Raw genomic sequence first — 20888 nt, 5'->3', positions numbered from 1 at the left:
AAAAAAAAAAAAAAAAACTACTGATAATGGATGAAAGTTTTAAATGTAAAATCCAAAATTATGTAATTACTAAAAGAATACATAGGGAAAACTTCATGACATTGGCCTGGGCAATGATTTTATTTATATGACCTACAAAGAAAAAATAGACAAATGGTATTACATCAAACTAAAAAACTTCTGCATGGCAGAGAAAACAACCAAGAGTGCAGGGACATCCTACAGAATGGAAGAAAATAGCTGCAATATACATCTGAGGAGAGATTAACAGAAAAAAAATATATAAGTAACTTAAACAAGAAACCCAGTGACTCAATTAAAAAAATGACCAAATGACCTGAATAAATGTTTCTACAAAGAAGGCATATAAATGCCAACAAGTATATGAAAAAATGCTCAGAATCACTGATCATCAGGGAAATGCAAATTAAAACCACAAAGTGTTATCACCTCACACTTGTTAGAATGGTCATTATCAAAAAGACAAAAATATAACAGGCATTGGCAAGGATATGGAGAAAAGGTAACTCTTGTACAGTGTTGTTAGGAGTGTAAATTGGTGCAGCCATTATGTAAAACAGTATGGGACTTCTTTAAAAATTAAAAATAGTACTACTACAGTTCCTAGCGATTCCACTACTGGGTATATATCCAAAGATATCTGCACATCTATGTTTACTGCAGCATTATTCGCAATAGTCAATATGTGAAATTAAACTGTGTTCATTAATAGGTGAATGAATATAATGTGATATCTATATATACACAGTGGAATTAGCCATAAAAAATAAAATATTGTCAATTATGACAACGTAAAAAACATAGAGAATATTATGTTGTGTGAAATAAGCCAGTCACAGACAGACAAGTACCACATGATCTTATACCTTATATGGAATCTAAAACTGTTGAGCTCATAAAAGAGAGTAGCATGGTGGTTACCAGGGGCTAGGGTGGTTGGAGATTGGGGATTAGAATGATGTTGGTCAAAGAATTCAAAATTTCAGCTAGATAAGAGAAATAAGTTCAAGCGATCTATCGTACAAAATGATGACTATAGTTATCAATGTACAAGGGGAACTCCTCTAAAAGTAATTTATTTATATAAAAAATTGTGTATTTATTCTTACATGTTTAAACTTCAATCACCTTCAAAGTTCTCTCTGTTTGATGCAGTACACCTCTCAGGATGCTTTTTCCACTGCTCAAAACAGTTTTTGAAGTCATCAATTTTGATGCCTTTTAGTGTTTCTGACGCGTTTTGTTTCACCTCTTCCATATGGGTAAAATGTTTCACTTTGAAAACTTTATTCATCCAGGGAGACCAAAAAAAGCCAGGGGGTGAGATCACATGAATAGGGAGGGTAGGGCATGAGGGTCACGCCATTTTTGATAAAAAACTGCTGCACACTTAATGCAGTGTGGGCAGGTGTGTTGTCATGATGGAAGAATCAGTCAACCGTTTGCTGCAACTTGGGACATTTCTTCCACAAATTGTGACACAATATTTTCAAAACTTGCAGATAAAAACTGTGGTTGACTATTTGATCCAAAGGAAAAAATTTCAAGTGTACTATAAGGGGCCCACCCCCTAAAACATAAATCTGTTGTCATCGTTGTTTTTTTTGGAGGGGGTTCCTCCTCATATTGTTATCTTGAGAAATGCTAAAAGAATGGATATAACATGTTCTCACCACAAAATGACAACTATGTGATTAACATATATGCTGATTAACTAGACTTAGTCATTCCACAGTGTTTATATACTTCAAAAAAATTTAGCCGGGCTCGGTGGCTCAGCCTGTAATCCCGCATGTTGGGAGGCTGAGATGAGTGGATTGCCTGAGTCCGAGGGTTCGAGATCCACCTGGGCAAATTGGCAAGACCTCCTCTCTACAATAAGTCAAAAAAATAGCCGGGCGTGATAGCGCACACCTGTAGTTCCAGCTACTGCAAGGCTGAGATGGAATGATCGCTGGAGCCCAGTAGGTTGAGGCTGCGGTGGCCGGGAGCGGCCACTGCACTCCAGTCTGGGTGACAGAGTGAGACTCCAACTCAAAGAAAAAAAAATTGCTGTATATAGTAAATGCATATAATTTTTATCTGTCAATTTAAAAAATCATATCCCTAGGCTATTCCTAAATAGGGTCCTTTCTCATGAATCCCTATATCAATAACTGCTTCCTTCTTATTAGAAAGCTGTCAGATTAAATATAAACTTCCCAAAGAGGCATTCTCTGACCATTCAAGACAGTTCTCACTCTATCACTCATATCATTTCTACATATTATTCGTCATCTGATACTTTTTCTATTTGTTTACTTGCTGATTTTTTTGCTTATCCTTGGCCTGACTGTTCTCACGCACATTTCTAGACCATCCCTCTCTTCTGTTTGTCATGGTGGGGGCGGGGGTCAGGAATGAGCACTGTAGTCTGAGTTTCCCAGACTTCTTGCAGATCTTGGCAATTCACATATACCAGCAGGAAACTGAAAGTTGTAAACCATGTAGAATCCAGGACTTACCTCCTTTTCTCTCTGTCTTGGGTTGTTTTAGCTCCTGAACATGGCAGGCTAAAAAAGACTTTGATAGTTTTATACCAAGTGAACTTATGCCCTGGGTTCTAGTTACAGTAGTCATACTGTCTTTTTATCAGCTCAATCATTGCCTGACTATAACTATTTCATACATTAAATGTCCTCCTTGGGAAGACCTAGTGTCATTTCTGCTTTACGTTTGGACCTTGATTAATATAATTTGTCTCTCTCCACTAGACTGTAAACTTTATGAGAACAGGACCTGTTCTTTCCTGTTCATCTATTTGTACTTAAGTTTATAATGTATAATTTAAAAACAAACAAGCAAAAACAAATTTGCTTAATTCCAGAAACTAAGATAACTGAAGCTGACATAATAAATTTATGCTATTCAATAGTAGCCAAAATAAACTTTTATCAACACGTATTTTGGGGTCATATGGATATAATATTAGATATAATTTTTAAGTAATTTTCTCAGCCTGAATATCAGTTTCCTTCATTAATATTTTCAAAGTGTTTAATATTAAAGTCAAAAGAAGAGGGCAGATAATAAAATTGGGTTCAGTCTACTGACATTAAAAGTCATTCAATTTAACAAACATTTATAGAATGCCTACAGTATGCCAAGCACTGTACCAGTTGCTATGGACACAAAGAAAAAAAGGGAGTTTTCAATTGTATAGAAAAAACCAGAAATAAAAATTATAATACACTGTGATAAGTTCAACTATAAAAATATATCTAGTATACAGAGGAACAGATTATTAACACTCTGGGGACTGTAGGGAAGAGACCCAGAGAAGCCACCAGAGAAGGTGGCATCTGCACAATGTTTGTTAATGAATAGAAGTTTTCAAAATAGACAAGAAGGGTGGAAGGAAAGAATTTCAGGATGAGAATAGAGCACATGCATTGATACAGAGGTCTAAAGCAATCTAGCATATTTAGGGATGGTTGAGTGTTGCTGATTGTAAAGCACAAAGTGAGATTATAGACAAAGCTGAGACAGAAGCTTGCCTATAGATAAAGGAATGGAATACATTCCCTGTTGAGGGAACAGCACCATGATTTGTACTGTACTGCACAAATGCCATGCCATTTAAACTAAAACAAAGAGGGAATGAAGAGATTGTATATCATATACAGTAACTTCTGAACTATTTTACAATTTTTTTTGCAAGTAGGGAAATATTCAATAGAAATTTTACAAATAAAGGATATTTTCCCAAGTAATAAGAAGTCCAGAAGTACTTTCTGGTATTGATTTGGCTGCTCAGTAATGCCATTGGGGGCTGAGACTCTATATTTTAAAAAATCTTTTTCTTCTCTATTCTTAGCATATCCATTTTAAGTCTTGTGTTGATTGCCTCATGAGCTCAAACTGGCTGCTCTTGATTCAGATAGGAAGGAAGGAAGAGCAAAGTCAGAGAGTTTTCTCTTTTTTGTTAAGAAAGGAAAGTCTCAGCCAACTCCATTTCATTGGCTAGAAACTGTTGGCACTCTTTTAACAATCAATGGGCCAAGTGGAATGAGGTCAACATAACACGTTAATTCTAATCAGAATTCTACTCTGGAACAGGCATGGAATTCAAGAATGTAAACTCAAATGTGAATATCACATCTGTGTTTAAGGGTTGAGTTTAACTATTGAAAGGAATAAACAGAGTATACCAGATATAAACAGTATAAAAGGCTCTTTATGGTCTAGTTTTGGTTTTGTTCTTTATCACCAATTCTTTATCTTCATGTATCCTACTCCTATTCCCAACTCTCACTTATAAACTTATGCATAAACACACAGATGAAATAGACTACCTGTGTTCAACTACTGTGTTTTCCAGGATCTATCATGCTGTAACCTCTGGGAATTGTGTATTCTTTATTCTATAGCCTAGAATGGCTTTCTTTCCATTCTTTGCTTGGCTATGTCTGCTTATCCTCTGGTATTAAGTTATCTTAAGCCTAATCAGTCTTTTTAAAAAATTTTTAATTTAAAAGTATGGTGTATAATTCAGGGTTAGGAATACAAATGTTCATTATGCAGGCACCCTTGTTGATGAAGTGTGCCCCTCCTTCCCCAGGCAGACTCCCACTACTGCCATTCCCACTTCCTCGTCCCTATCCTGGCAGTTTCCCGCTACTGCCAATCCTTTTCTTATAGTATTACAATAATTGTTCAAGGTCTATTTATGAGTGAGAACGTGTGATACTCAGTTCTTTGTTTCTGTGAAAGATCACTCAGTATCATAGACTGTAAGTCAATCCAGGTTGCTGTAAAGCTCATGATTTTGTTCTTCTTTATACATAATATTCCATCACGTATATGTACCACATTTTTTATTCAGTCTTTTTTTATGGGAAGCCTGATTCATATTTTTGCTGTGTGAACAATGCTTCAATAAACATATGTGTGCAGGTATCTTTTTCATAGAGTGATTTGAGTTTCTCTGGGTATATTCCCAGTAGGGGAATTGCGGGGTCGCATGGAAGGTTGATTTTTAGATCTTTTAGGAATCATCACACTGTTTTCCACAGAGGCTGTACTAGTTTGCACTCCCACTAACAGTGTAGAAGTGTTCTCCCCTCATCCTCTCCAGCACCAGTTGTTTTTTGAGCTATTAATGGTGGTCATCCTGACTGGAGTTAGGTGGTATCTCAGTGTAGTGTTAATTTGCATTTCTTTGATGATTACTGAGACTGAGTATTTTTCATGTATCCCTTGGCTGCTCGTATGTCTTCTTTTGAAAATTGTCTATTCGTATGTTTTGCCCACTTTGTAATGGGGCTGTTGTTTTATTTTTCTTTTCTGCATGTTTGAGTTCCTTGAGGATCCTAGATGTTAGATCTTTTGTCAGATATACAGTTGGCAAATGTTTTTGTTTTTTTTTTCCGTCTGTGGACTATCTCCATGCTCTTTTGGTGGTTTCTTTGACTTTGTGGAAGCTTATCAGTTTGGTGAGTTTCCACTTGTTTATCTTATCTCTTATGGCATTGGCACTTGGGGTTTTGATCAGGAATTGGTTGCCAGTTCCAATTTCTGTAATGGTGTCTCCTGCATTTCCTAAGATTCTTATAGTTTGAGGTTTGAGGTTTAGGTCTTTGCTCCATTTAGAGTTCATTTTTCTGTATAGTAATAGGTAGGGGTATTGTTTCAATCTTCTGCATGTGATCAACCAGTTTTCCCAGCACCATTTACTAAATAGGTTCTCCTCTCCCCTGTGTTTTGTGGTAGAGGCTTTGTCAAAGATGAGTTGGTTGAGATATTGAGATTTTGCTTCTAGAATCTCTATCCTGTTTCACTGGTCCATATGCTTGTTCTTGTACCAATATGAGGCAGTTTTGATGATTGTAGCTTTGCCGGAGTTCAGCTCCAGGAGAGAGTCAGGGCCTGAATGGGGAGAATCAGGAACGGTGAAGCAGAATGACAGGAGTCAACTTCTTGGGTAGAGTTCAGGACTCTGCCAATTTTTATTCAATTCTTACATGCTTTTATAGTTGTTTTACTGACCCCTGTACCCACAAAAACGCAACACACGTTACGCATTAAATGTTTACATCATGTTTTTTCCTTTTGTTTATGGGGAAGTTGACTTTTACAAGTTTCTTTTTGTTCCTTCCTGCTACCGGTGGTATTATTTATGTAACAAAACACCAGCTGCCAAGAATTTATCAGCCACAACCTGTGACCTCTAGGCCAACTGAATCTCTTCCCTTCGCTATTCTATTTCTTTTCCTTTACTAATCTATTTTTTTAATACACTTTTAGCAGCAATATATTGACTTGTTTTCTCTTTTATATAACCACCCTTATCTTACCCACTACAAATTCTTAATACTCTATATTAATTAATTTAAAAATTTAACTTTCTTAATTCTAATTACCTTATCTATATTTCTTGCTATTTTCTTGTCACCTATTTTACATTTTATATTTCAAAACAAAACTTAAGTCTAAATCTATACTTATATATGAAATTAATCTTACTTATAATCCTAAATGTATTTAATTTTAAACCTACATTAAGTGTGTATAATTTTAAGTTTACCTTAAAACTTAATTATTTCCTATTCCTTCTATTACTTATATTTAACTAATAGCTACATCTATAATAAACATTTATCTTTTAATTATAACTGTTATTTATTTAATTCTAATCCTTATTTCAATTTTAACCCTCTTTCTAACTAAACTATAATGTTTCTTAAATCAAAAGACATGTCTGTGACTTGTTTTTCCCTAAAACACCTGTTTTTGGAGATACTCTGTCTCAGTTTCTCACCTCCTCATCAATCACAATGTTGTTACTTATAAAGGGTATGAGGAAGTGTTTATTTTTCCTTTTTAGCTAAAGGTTGCAAAATTTCATGGGAAAGGGGATAGTAAAACATTCCCTTGTCCCTTCAGGGGGGGAATTTTTGCTGTTGAGCCCTTTTTACGTTTCTATACATAGGTTTACTGCTAATTCCACATCCTTGCACATTCTAGCTAATTGTTTTGTTTATCAAGGGAGATGTTTTTCAAGCCCAAGCACGCCTTCCTTCAAGGCCAAAAGGAGCCCTTCGATAGGACCCGTGGGGCTCTGCCTCCATCTTGGCCGCTTCCCACTGGGGCTCTGCTCCCCATCGGCGTTTTTCCCATTTTGGGGTAACCTCCATTTTGCCTTTTTAGGGGTTGTGGCTTCCGGCATAGCTTTATAATAAAATTTAAAGTCTGGGAGTTTGATACCTCCCACTTTGTGTTTTTGTTTGTTTGTTTGTTTTTGCTGAGGATTTTTTGGCTATTTGTGGTCATCTATGTTTCCATATGAATTCCTGTATTGTTATTTCCAGGTCTAGGAAGAACTCTGCTGGTAATTTAATGGATATTGCGTTAAATCTGTAGATTGTCTTGGGTAGGATGGACATCTTAACAGTGTTGATTCTTCCAATCCATGAACATGAAATATTTTTCAACTTGCTTGTGTCACCTTTGATTTCTTTGAGCAGTGTTCTGTAGTTTCCATTGTCAAGGTCTTTAAACACATGCTTGCCCTATTGCTAGACCAGCCTGACTCATATTCTTACTAAGTTATTCATTTTTAAATCTTATCATTTCTTGAAATTATCTGAAGACTTCAATATAAAGATTTAGTTTCTTGAACTTCACCTTCAAGATGAATTATGTGACAAGACACCCTTTTGGATTACAGAGTTGATGCCCTCTGGCACACACTTTGAAAAACCTTGTCCAACAAAAAGAAATATATTAAAAATCAACTCAAAATGAACTTATTATGTGAAGTATAATTTTTTAACACAAGACTTTGCCAAATATTTGGATCATAGTACCTTGAGTGTCTCAGTGATACTTTTTTCATCTCTCCCAAAACAAAGAAATGTCTGACACTTCCAATTATTAAGTAGTTATGTCTAAACAACTTAATACTGTCATGCACTACACAACTTCTCAAACCTTGGAATCAGATTGGATGTTACCACCCTCATTTCTGTTTCATAATGAAGTATTGTGATACTTGCTTTTTATCACAGCAACCACTGAAAATCTAGCCTCACGAGAAGATGCTATTGAAAGAAATATAGTGGTCTAGAGATACCCTTACAGAAATCAGAATACACAACCAATTCTTGATCAAAACCCAAAAAGCACATGCCATGAGAGATAAGATAGACAAGTGGGACCTCATCAAACTGAAAATCTCCTGCAAAGCAAAAGAAACCATCAAGAGACAGGGGAGACAGTCCAAAGAATTGGAAAAAATATTTGCCAGCTGCATATCTAACAAAGGCCTAACATCCAGGATCTGCAGGGGACTCAAACATGCAGAAAGGAAAAAAAAATCAAACAGCCCCATTAAAAAAGTGGGCAAAAGATGCGAATAGACCCTTCTCAAAAGAAGATATACAAGCAGCTAACAGATACATGAAAAAAAATGCTCAGCCTCACTAATCATCAGATAAATGCAAATCAAAACCACATTGAGATACCATCTAACTCCAGTAAGACTGACCATCATTAATAAGACAAAAACCAACAGATGCTAGTAAGGTTGCAGAGGAAAGGAAATGCTTCTACAATATTGGTAGGAATATAAGCTAGCTCAACTTCTGTGGAAAACTGTGTGTAATTTCTAAAAGAACTAGAAATTGACCTTCCATATGATCCAGCAATCCCCCTTCTGGGGATATAACTGAAGGAACTTAAATCACCTTACAAAAAAGACAGCTGCACACGCATGCTTATTGCAGCACTATTTACAATTGCAAAAACATGGAACCAAACATGCTGCCCATTGAAACTGGACTGGATTAAAAAATGTGTACATATACACATGGAATATTACTCAACCATAAAGAAGAACAAAATATGGACTTCACAAAATGTGGATGGATTCAGAGTATGTAATCTCAGTGATTTCTCTCAGAAATAAATAACTGAGTAACACGTTTTCTCACTCATAAGCGGACCCTGAACATTTATCATAATACTATAAGAAAGGGTTTGGCAGCAGCCAGAAACTACCGGGGCTGGGGGGGCTCATAACATTAATAAGGGTACCTGATCTCAAACCAGGCAAAGTGGGAATGAAAGAGAGGCCCACACTTTACCTGTATGATGACCACTTGTTTGCCTAATCCTGAATTGCACCCCACGTTTTAAAAATAAAATTAATATGTTAAGGATTTTTAAAAAAGAAAAAAAAATACAGTAGTCTCATATTGAAACTGTGAATTACCCCATGCTAGTAGTTTGCACAATTTATGATAGATGTCTGTGTTTCCTTCATAAATGTAAGTACACTGTGGCACCCAGTATGTTCTATCCAACAACCTGACATACTCAGCAGTTTGGGAACTGCAGTTTTAGCCAGTAAGGAAAGGAGTGCAAAATCTACAATAAAAATGAATACTTTTATTTTATATTTTAGTAAGTTCTACTGCAAGAACTAGCTACTTCCCCACAGTTGTCAGAGTCCAGACAAATAACATAGTGTTTGTAATTACAATGTCTGACATCATCAAAGCTCTTGAGACCCAGCATCATGTCTGCATTTAAACTAGCATGCCTTATCCTGTTGTGTATACTTCCTGTGTACTTCTACAGCAGACACTGGGCTAAGCCCTGGATGTTGGAGCTAGAAGGATGAATAAAATACAATCCTTCCCTCCAAAAGTTTAAGAGCTGAATCGCTAACTTGGATCTCAGTTTTTCATAAAACATTGCTGCTGATCTGCCCAGCCCTTTAGTGCATCTCTGCATGCCCGTCTACTGTCTTTGGGGTCTCTTTTTTTCCACAAGAGGCTGGTGCTCCTTTTTAGATTCCTTACAGCTCCAAATTTTCTATTGTAAGGGCAAAACAGTTGCCCCTCACTAGCTCACGTTTTTGGAATTCACTAAGTCTGATATGCTGGATCCCAATTTGACCACAAATTTTTGATTTTTTTAAACTGTAAAATAATGAGATTTTTGCCACCCAAAGTTTAATTTCTCAAATATCATCAAAACTTTAAGGTAAAAATTTTCACTTCATTTTTACTTGCACATAAATCACTATATAGAACTCCAATCTGATCCAATCTACTCAAATTTTCCTGAGTGGACTATAATACAGATAAACTGAATGTGAACAATGAGTTTGTTTTATTTTATAGGCTTAATATGACAATAGCAACTTAATATGCTCAGTTTGCATTACTGATATATGCAATAATTTATTATTCATTGTCAATCTCTCCATATAGAATTCAAGATATAAATATTAAATGTGGGTGGTCAATGTTCAGTCTAAGCGATCCTTCCAATTTATAAACATTGATCAATCCACAAACATGAGGTTGTTGCATTGTGCATCAGTCTTTGCACTTTGAATATCACTCAAAAAATGCCTTTTGGGTTACTCATGCATATTTTTATGACATTGACTAGTAAAGGATATAGGAATACATCAAATGAGATTTTATACAGGAAAGTGCTTTGCAAACTGGAATGCCCTATTCAAATATCAATTTTTAACATTTCTTAAAATTTATTTTAGGATTGAAAACAACATTGTCACTTTGGATAATTTATAAGATCCTGTATCACAAGTTTCAGTTCATATATGCCACTGGAAAAATTACAGTTGTCACTTAAGTGTGTGTATGAAATGGATTTTCTGAATATTGTCATGTTACTTACTTCCTAACCCATTTTAACCAGTAGCCCTCAAAAGCACTATTTAATAATATTTCCCCTTTTTTTCTATTAAATCTGTCTGAGGTAGATTTGACTTTGACTATTTAAACCTCTACTTCAGTTGGTTTGCTTCTCTCTGAAACCTGTTCTTAAACATAGTCACAGTCAATTGAGGGCATTTTAATTTTTTAAAATAATTAATGGATTACCAATACTAAAATATCAAAGTTTGATATTAACTTAAATTTTGAAAAATAAATACATATAGGGTATGTATTACCCTGTATGTAAGGATGGGGAATAGAATAGCAGTGGGTACAGTTAGAGTAAATGTGCCAATGATGAAATATTAAATTTGTCAGATAGGCTATGCCTATCTGAGGCATAGTGTATGGAAAAGCCTGCATGAAAACTTCAAAACAGCATATTTTGGAAACCTTTAGGTGGCTTACCAACCTAAGCTTACTTTATACCTTAGTTTTCACACTAATTTTATAACTTAAATCCTTTTATACTTTAATTTTCACACTAGTTTTATTTTACATTTTGATATGCTGGGATTACATAGTCATACCTAGTTCCTAAGCCCATTAACCACTCTTTTATATGATTATAGCAACAAATATGATACCAAATATAGCTTTGTAATTAACATTATTTTAAAGTTTTATTATTCTCAAATAATTTTAATTCATAACTTAATAGTATTTGTATCACAGAACAAAGTTACGTTTGACAATAAGAGTGTGTATATTGCCAATTTTTTAAATATTATGTTACATCCTTCCTAACTCATTTTAATTAGTAGATTTCAAAAGCCCAGTTTACTAATTTGTTTCCTTTTTCTAGCAAAGAATATCATTATCTTATGTACCTTTCTCTTACTTTATAATACAAGTTTGAATCTGTAAAGTATTTAACTTGTTATGTAAAAATATTGTGCTCTTCTAGGACTGAAGATTTTTCAAAATGCTTAGTCAAAACAAAATCTGACATAGTGGATGTTGTGATTGACATCAAACAAAACAGAAAACAAACAAACAAACAAAAGCACATGGTGACAAGTATCTATCTCATCAACTCTAAGGAAGGGATTATCAAGATACAAATAAAATCTTGAGCTGTCATTTTTTGATGATTGTACTAAATTCAGTCTTGAAATCTTATCAGCTATAATAGCAAGGATTTTTGAGGATTCTGAAGAGCTCACTACGGTTAATTTTTAAGATTAAAGAAAAGGACCGTATAATAATAATTATCCTTTATTTTGAAGGTATAGAATTTTTAATAGCTTCTAGCTATTTAATGAAACACTGTTTTCATATGGAAATCTACATTAACTAATGCATTTACCTAGTGCTTTTGTGTTTCTTTCTAAACAATTCATTTATTTTCCCAGGGTATTGCTTTCTTTGAAATTGCTTCATTTTTCAACATATTGTATTATGAATTATATACAAAGAAGTATATAACTACAGGAAATAAACCTACAAGAAGAAGGATTTACTGCTAGTGGTATAATTTTTCCTGCGTGAAATGGTATATTGAGGGGCAAAGACAGGTAGCATCATCATCTTCCTAATTTGTTTGAAATTGTACACATAATGCCAAGTTTGGGGAGATTAATAATGTGGTAGTTGATTTTAATGTTAAATGAGGTAGTGTGCAAACCAGTGTGACCAGGAACAGTATCCAGACTGGTCATAGCTAACATTGCAATGAAGGCAGCAGATAAAAAGACTAGGATATGAAGGCATGTGAATGGTGAACTGGATTCTCCTTTGCATCTGGCATATCTTGGTTTTGTTGACACGCTCTGTGCAAAGGCAAGACATTAATTTTATAAGAGCAATAAAAAGGACAATATACATAAAATGACCATGGTGTTCTTTCATTCTCTTTTGACTAACTTTTGGTATGTTTAAATTCTTTAGAATAACAAAGCTTATTAATATAATTTAGAGTCAAAAACAACATATATTGAAGATAAGGTCATTTATCATCACCTTAGGATAAAGTTTACTAACATTTAATTTCTATGACATAGGAATAAATGGATCAATACTATCAGTTTTACTTCCAGCTTAAAATGAGAGGTTGACTATTTATGAAAGAGAGGGAATAATTAATGGGAGAAGTAATGAGAAGGAAGAAAGACTGAAGTCAAAATCAGATGGAGAAATTACTCCTCTGTAAGGAGTGTCAATTACTTTGTTTTTATAGGAAGAAATGATTTTGAATATAAAAAGAATGGAATTCTGGAATTAGATTGGGCAGGCGAGACCTCATCTCTACAATAAATCAAAAAATTAGCCGGGCGTGGTAGCGTGTGCCTGTAATTCCCGTTATTAGGAAGGCTGAGGCGGAAGGATCGCCGGAGGCCAGCGGGTCGAGGCTGCGGTGGCCAGGAGCGGCCACTGCACTCCAGTCTGGGCGACCGAGTGAGACTCCAACTCAAAAAAAAAAAAAATGTTAACAGTATAAAGCTAAAAGTGATTTTTACTTTTGTTTTAGACTAATCTTAGTTTTCAAAATTTCTACAGTACATGCTTGTATAACTTTAAAACAGAAAACCTCATATTGTAAAATTCCCTGCTCAAAATCTGAGGTAAAAATAACCTCAGATTTTATAATGTGCAATTACTCATTTATGAAATTGCTAGTTTCAATACATTTAGAGAATCATTTCATTTTAAAAGATATTAAATCAGCATTATTGTGATTGTTTTGGTAATAGTTATTTTCTGCATATCATGTATTTTTATTTTTATACTGCTACAGAAATGGTTTGCAGATGCTTTAATTTTTATATCATCCTTCATGCCTTGATAATTTCTATTTGTACAGTGATAATTTTGAAAAATATACATCTGCCTTAATTTTGAATGTCTGCGTATGTCAGGAAATTGTCTAGACCCGTTAAATCAACCAAGCAGCAATAACAACAACAAAAATACACAGATTTTTCTTGATAGAATGCTGTCAAGCTTCCTTGCTCCTTTATTTTTTAGATCCTCTTCAAGGACCCAAGCACTATCATCTGTCTTTCTATGTCTCTGTATTTGCTCATATTTTATTTATTTGATTATAAATAAAATTATAGGTTCACTATCTTAGGTCAAAATAGGTTAAATTTTATATATTTTTAACACATCTCATATCTTTTTTCACTGACAGCTTTGATATTATAGGATATTTTGCAATAATAAATGTAATTTTTTAAAAGACAATAGCACTTAGCCACGGACCAATGTAAACATAGTGAAGATCAATACTTGTTTTCAAACAAAGACATTACATATCATGGACTTGATGATTTGATATTTTCAAATTAAAAAATGTGTTCAGCCATTTGTTTTGAAATATTCTATCAGATTGAATGACCTACTAAAGTGTGTGGTTCTATTTAGCTGAATAGGGCAGACATCTCTCCGGTAGTGACAAATAAATTATAGTTGGTGCATCTTGTTTTTATTGTCACTTCACAATAACTGCATACTTTCCTAGAAAAAAAATACATGCATTAAATATATGTATATGCATACATATTTAATGAAACTTAGATGGAAGTTTTTCATAAGTTTGACTCAAATATTAAAACAGTTCATAAAATTAAAACATAACACATTTGTTTAAGATGAAAATTTCCTGATAATTGACTGGAAATTGCTGCTTATTTAATTGATTTATACGTATTCCATTGACTTATGTCCTCTCTGTGTTGTTTTGCACTTTTTTATTTTTGTTCTATTTTCAAGTGTAACTGTGATCCTGGTTGAAATACTTGCAAATGCCCAGTGTAGAGGCTGTCCTTCAATATTGGGGAATAAATTAATGGCTCACACAACATAAATGAGTAATTAGAAATATTCACCTTATTTGCAGTTTGGATTATGCTTAAATAAACTAGTAACTCCTTATTTAAAATATTTCTTTTTTCGCCCTTTCCCCAACCGTCCTGTAGCTTAGAACAGACTAGAAAGTCTTCTAAATCAGAGAACAACCATGGACCATATGCCCAAAATGTCATGTATGATGCTTTTGAATGACATCTCATAAACTAATCTAAGATAAAATATTCAAGTAGAAAATTGCCCTTGGTCTGGTGTGGGGGCTAATCTTGTAATCCCAGCACTTTGAGAGGCACAGGTGAGAGGACTGCTTGAGCTCAAGGGTCTGAGACCAGCCTGGGTAACTTGGTGAGACGTCATCTCTACAATAAATTAAAAATTAGCTGGGCCTGGCGGCACGCGCCTGTACTTTCAGCTACTTGAAAGGCTGAGGACAAAGGATCTTCTTAACCCAGCAGGTCGAGGCTGTCATGGCTGTGAGTATGCCACTGCACTCCAGTGGGCCACAGAATGAGTCTCCAACTCAAAAAGAAAGACAGAAAGAAAGAAAGAAAGAAAGAAAGAAAGAAAGAAAGAAAGAAAGAAAGAAAGAAAGAAAGAAAGAAAGAAAGAAAAATAAAGAGAAAGTTGTCCTCTTGTACCCGAGAGGACTACTTTCCCTATACCATCTTTATCTGTACCCTATTCCTTTTTCTTAATGCTTTTAGCAAATGTTCCACCAGTGGTATAGGCATGTTATCGACACAAAAAATAAAACATTTAATTCCGAATTGAAGAATTGCTAAAAGTTTCATGGTTAACCTAACAATAAAACTGAGTCTTAATAACAATATGGTAAGAAAATGAAAAGTCTGGTAGGGTAGATATTAAGAGACAGTCCAGAGATATGAGAAAACATAAATGACAAGTAATGGTGTTTGGAATATAAGGCATATATTAGGGAGATACGGGAGGCAGTAAAATATTGAGAATGTAAACCTTATAGATGGACAAAAATAAGTTTCTCCCACAAAAACTTAGAAATAAGTTGTGAGAATTTTAAAGTTGTGACAAATGGAAAATTTCAGAGATACTCAAAATGACTTTAAAAGACAAGAACTTTCAGACCATCAAGACTTCATTTTCATCTGATTGAGGGAACTAATTAAGTACCTGATATGTATTCAGCACTAAGTGGTTTATAAATGATATGTTATTACATTATTACCACAGATGAGGAATCTGAGGCTTAGGGCAAAGTTAGTATTTGAAAGAAGATCTCTGTGATTCTGTAACTCACACTGTTAACCACTACTTTAAACTACTTCTCTCAGTGTATTAACTGGAGAAAAAATGTTGGGTTTTATTCATCTTTAGGGGGGGAAAGTACAGAAACATGAGAAGGTATCACCAGCAGTCATTTGCGCAGTAGCCAAGCAGTTACATGTTTATCATTAACAATTGCTGGTCTCCAGGCTGAGTGAATTAATTTGCTATTATCTAAAGAAAGAATGTGAAACTCCTGTCACATAAAAACAAGATGCCATTTATTACTTTTAGCAAGAAAATCCAGGTAAAAACTGGAGTATCATATTCATTTGTCACAAATACAGTGACCTTGACAAATCATTAATGTGTTAAATTAGTGGAAAAATAGAAATTAAATGCTTCCAATGAACCAATACCTATACTAGATATTCTTTTCTCCCGCCAGTGTTTTGCCATCATTAGTTTCTAATCACTACCTTCATAGTACTGTTGCCATCTCATCATTTCCTTGAGAGCTAGGATTACTTCCGTAGTTTGTTAACAAAATGCTTTGCTTCTATTTCGACCCCTAAAATTATATTCTTCACACATCAGCCAATTGGATCTCCTTAAAGCATAACATTCACTTGGCTCAAGCCCTATAATAATTGTCCAGTTCTTTCAGAATAAATGTCAAAATCCTTACCGTGAACTACAAAGTTGTAAACAATCTGTCCAAAACTGCTTCTTTGACTTAATTTCACATACTTCTTTTCATCATTTGCTGTGCTCCAATCACATTAGTATTTTTCTTGCTATTTCTTGAACACAGCAAATGCATCAGTAATGGGAAGTGAATGCTGTCAAGTATAAGAAATTTAAATAACTTTGAGGGAGTACCCTGAACCAAGAATAAAGGGGATTGAGATATATCTGAATGCCTTAGGCTATCTTAGATAGATGTTAGTAAACAATAAACCTGCAAGAGATAGCATTTATTCTCTCTCAAAAAGAAATATCTACACACACACACACAAACACACACACACAAGACTTAGAATATTTATAAAAATTTTTGACACGTTTGGAAACAAAATAGATAAGTGCCTAGAGTTTTGTTTTGTTTTAGTGGGATAAAAGAGACAAATAAACATGTAATTCATCAGAAGGCATACAAGAGGGAACCTTCAAAAATGGAATTTATTTATTAAAAATTTTTGTATTTATTCTTACATGCTTAAACTTCAGTAAGCTTCAAAGTACTCCCTGTTTGATGCAATACATCTACCAAGATGCTTTTTTTCCCTTGCTCACAACAGTTTCTGAACTCATTAATTTTGATGGTTTTTAGTGCTTCTGCCATTTTTTTGTTTCACCTCTACCACATTGGCAAAATGTTTCCCTCTGAGGACTTTTTCATCTGGGGAAACAAAACAAAAATGTTACTAGAGTGAGACAGGGTGAATACTGAGGTTGGAGCATGGAGATTATGAAGTTTTTGGTCAAAAACTGCCGAACACTCTGCGTGGTGAGTGGGTGCATTGTTATCGTGGAAGAACCAGTCACCTGTTTGCCACAACTCAGGATGTTTCTTCTGCAAATCGTAATACAACCATCTCAAAACTTCCAGATAAAAACTTTGGTTGACTGTTTGATGCAGAGGAACAAATTCTGAGTGTACTATAAAGGGACTTCCCTCCAAAAGATAATCTCGTTTTGGGGGGAAGAGTCTAAGAAATAATGTGGAAGACGATTATGGATTAGGAATAGATATTTTACACAAAGTAGTAAAAGAGGGCCTTATGAATAAAATGACATGGGAGGTTAAACCAGAACTGAGAATGTGAGAGATAGGACTCCACAAGAATTAATTTTCCAGGCTGATTTAACAACACATGTACAGATCCTAAAGTAGGTGCATGATTAATATGCTCAAGCCAGATCAATTAAAGTAATGGGGTTAAAGAACAAAGGGGAGAAGACGAAGCATAGGAAATGAATTCTGCAAATTAGCAGGGGTGACATCACATAGGCACTCCCTTTATTCTAAGTAAAGGGAGGGAATACTTAGAGATTTTAAATAGAGGCATGTAGTAATTTGAACTATCTTTTAAACAGATTTTTTGCTTGGATACAATTTAAGTATAGATTGCACGGAGTCAAGAACAGAATCAACAAGAATTAGCATCATAGCAAAAAGAACTATTGCAAAAATATGTAAGGGAAATGATGGTGGCGTAGATCAGGATAGTGACACTGTGGGGTGAGAAATGTTAGATCTTGATTCTGAAAGCATTGGCAACAGCATATGCTTGATGGGTGGATGTGAAATGTAAGATAAAGAGATGAGTCAAGAAAGACTCTACATTTTTTTTTCCTTAGCGTCTAGAAAAATGGAGTTTCACTTATTGCAATGGAGAAGAAATGCCAGGCTGAGAATTGACCATTACATAAACTTTTAAGGTTGCTTAAGCCATAGTCTATATAAAAGTTGGTGTCATGAAAATTAAAGGTGATCTGTGTGTTAATTGTATGGATTAGCAACAGAGGTGCTGATCAGGTGAGGCACTGGGTGAGAGATGAGATGGAGAAGTTGGTGGGGACTTGTGGATAGAGGACATTTTATGCTACATTGCATTGAGGAACCTGGATTTTTTTTTATTTTTCTTTTATGGTAGGCTGCTATTTAAGGACTTTAGCAAAGAAAATGCATCGTCAGTTTTTCATTTCAGAAAATACCCATTACCTTTGGGAATTAGGGTATTTCAAATGGCAATTGTGGTAGCTTTAGTAGCAACAGAAACAATATCCAAAAGACAATAAGTTAAATAATCAATGATGGATGAATTTTAAATCATCAAACATAAAATGTGTCCTTTTTGAAAAACAGCACATTTTTGCATCACTAAATATGTGTATGTACAAATATGTGTGGATGTACAAAGACATGTCTAAGCATATACACATGTAAATGCATGCCAGAAAAACACTGTAATATTGTATGAACACAATGCTGTACTGGAATTCCAGTAAGGATACTCACTTTTTATTCACATTTGCTGCCTACTTACTATGGTAAATTTAGTCAATTAGTTAGCCTTGGTTTCTACAGCTTAAAACAAGATAATTAAACTTGATGATAGTCTTAAATTTCTACAATTTCTACCAGTCTATGAATGCTACTGCCTTGGATTGGATTTATGACTTTTATTATACATGTGCACTGGTCATACTTTCACATCTTGTTTTCCCAGTAAGATACATTTTGCTGCTATGGTATGTATTTGATGCATTGACTATTGAGAGTAGAAGTGGAACCTAGTTATGATATTTTTCTAATCATATTTTTTAATCTTTAATTTTAGCCTTGGGTCAACTGTGCAGTTCTCTTGTGATGAAGATTATGTCCTGCAGGGTGCAAAGAGCATCACCTGTCAACGGATAGCTGAAGTTTTTGCTGCTTGGAGTGATCACAGACCTGTGTGTAAAGGTAAAGAAAAGTTTTATAATAAAAATGCTCTCTGAAGATATTTTAATTATTTGAACTTTTTTATAGAGTATAAATTGCAATTATGTCTGAGTTGTGATGCAATCCTTAAAAGATATTGAACTCATGTATTGAATGATATTTATTGAAAATCTTTAATGTGTGACCCACTGTGTTAGGTTCCGAAGGAATTTCCAATCTAATAAACATAAGACAATAGATTGAAGCATAAAATATGTAATATAAGGCACTGGAAACTTTTTTGACTTTTTTTAAAAATTCACAATTATCCTGTCTGTATAAGCATTGATATGGAATTTTTTTTTAGACTAGAAAATATAGTTTATTGAGAAAATAAATTAGAGAGAGAGAGAGAGATTGAGATTGAGTCACCTTTCAAAGGAAGGAGAGAGGGTCAAATCTTAGGAAACATGGCAGCATCCATACCTTAAAGAGCACATGACCATACCAGAGTCTAGTAAAGCCATGGTGACTGACTGCTCGTAGTTAAATCCTTTTAATCGTTTCCGTTGATGTGAATGTTTTAACCATAGTTACTCCTTCATTTGTAGGATTTGCAATTTTAATTACTTATATGTCCAATTGTAGTGATGTTGGTAACAGTGAAGGTGGATTATAGGTTATATAGTTAGTGAATTTAAACTAAGACAAACCAATAAGTTTTACATATTTTTACATATTATATCAGTAATTACAGATAACATATGTGTGTGTACTATATATATTATATATTTATAATTACAGCTAAGATGTGTGTGTGTGAGTGTGTGAGTGTGTGTGTGTGTGTGTGTGTGTGTGTGTGTCTAAGGTATTTTGAATATATTTGGATTTGGTATTGCCAATAGAACCAGAGCCTCATTATTGTTATTTGTTTCTAATCATATAACATATGCATGTGTGTATATATGTATGTATGTGTGTGTATGTGTGTGTGTATGAATATATATATATTTTATATGCACACACACATATATATATTCCAGTTTTAGGGGGGCTTCTCCTTCTTATATGTATGCAAATATATATAAGAAGGAGATACCCCCCTAAAGCTAGAATTATCTTTTGGAGGGTGGGCCCCTTGTTGTACAGGCGTCTCTCTTAGGTAAGTGTTCTAGGAACACATCGACATCAGTATCAGCTCGCGTTGTTGTGAAAGGCACGCCCATTTCATAACGGGTGATTTAGGAGCACACCTGCCCACACCACGCTGAATGTTCAGCAGTTTTTTACCCCAAACTGCATGGCTCGCTCCCTGATCCACTTTCTTTTGGTTTGTTTCCTTGGATGAAAATTTCTCAGAGGGAAACATTTTCCCAATGTAGAAGAGGTGAAATAAAAAAAACAGCAGAAGCAGTAAAAGGCATCAAAATTGACAAATTTGAAAACTGTTTTGAGCAATGGAAAAAGCATCTCAGCAGATGTATTGCACCCAATGGAGAGTACTTTGAAGGTGACTGAAGTTTAAGTGTATAAGAATAAATACAGAATTTTTAAAATAAATAAATCTGGTTTTTCCAGGGTTCCCCTCTGTATATCTTACTTGCAATTACTGATTATATATATATATATATATATATATATATATATAT

The 20888-nt window shown here is 34.4% G+C and overlaps 1 protein-coding gene across 1 annotated transcript in view; it reads left to right on the top strand.

The window, feature by feature from the left end:
* Positions 1 to 20888, top strand: part of LOC103275163 (CUB and sushi domain-containing protein 3-like) — a 715868-nt gene that overhangs the window by 549224 nt on the left and 145756 nt on the right. Inside the window, exon 10 of the mRNA XM_008072573.2 lies at positions 19157 to 19281. Coding sequence (XP_008070764.2) covers positions 19157 to 19281 — 125 coding nt within the window. The remainder of the gene's footprint in view (positions 1 to 19156; positions 19282 to 20888) is intronic.

Source organism: Carlito syrichta, unplaced genomic scaffold (genome assembly GCF_000164805.1).
Source record: "Carlito syrichta isolate Samal-C Ts95f unplaced genomic scaffold, Tarsius_syrichta-2.0.1 Scaffold315349, whole genome shotgun sequence".
In the NCBI taxonomy this organism is placed as follows: Eukaryota; Metazoa; Chordata; class Mammalia; order Primates; family Tarsiidae; genus Carlito; species Carlito syrichta.
The sequence above is the reverse complement of the archived record's forward strand: the minus strand, read 5'-3'. Positions and strand labels throughout refer to the sequence as shown.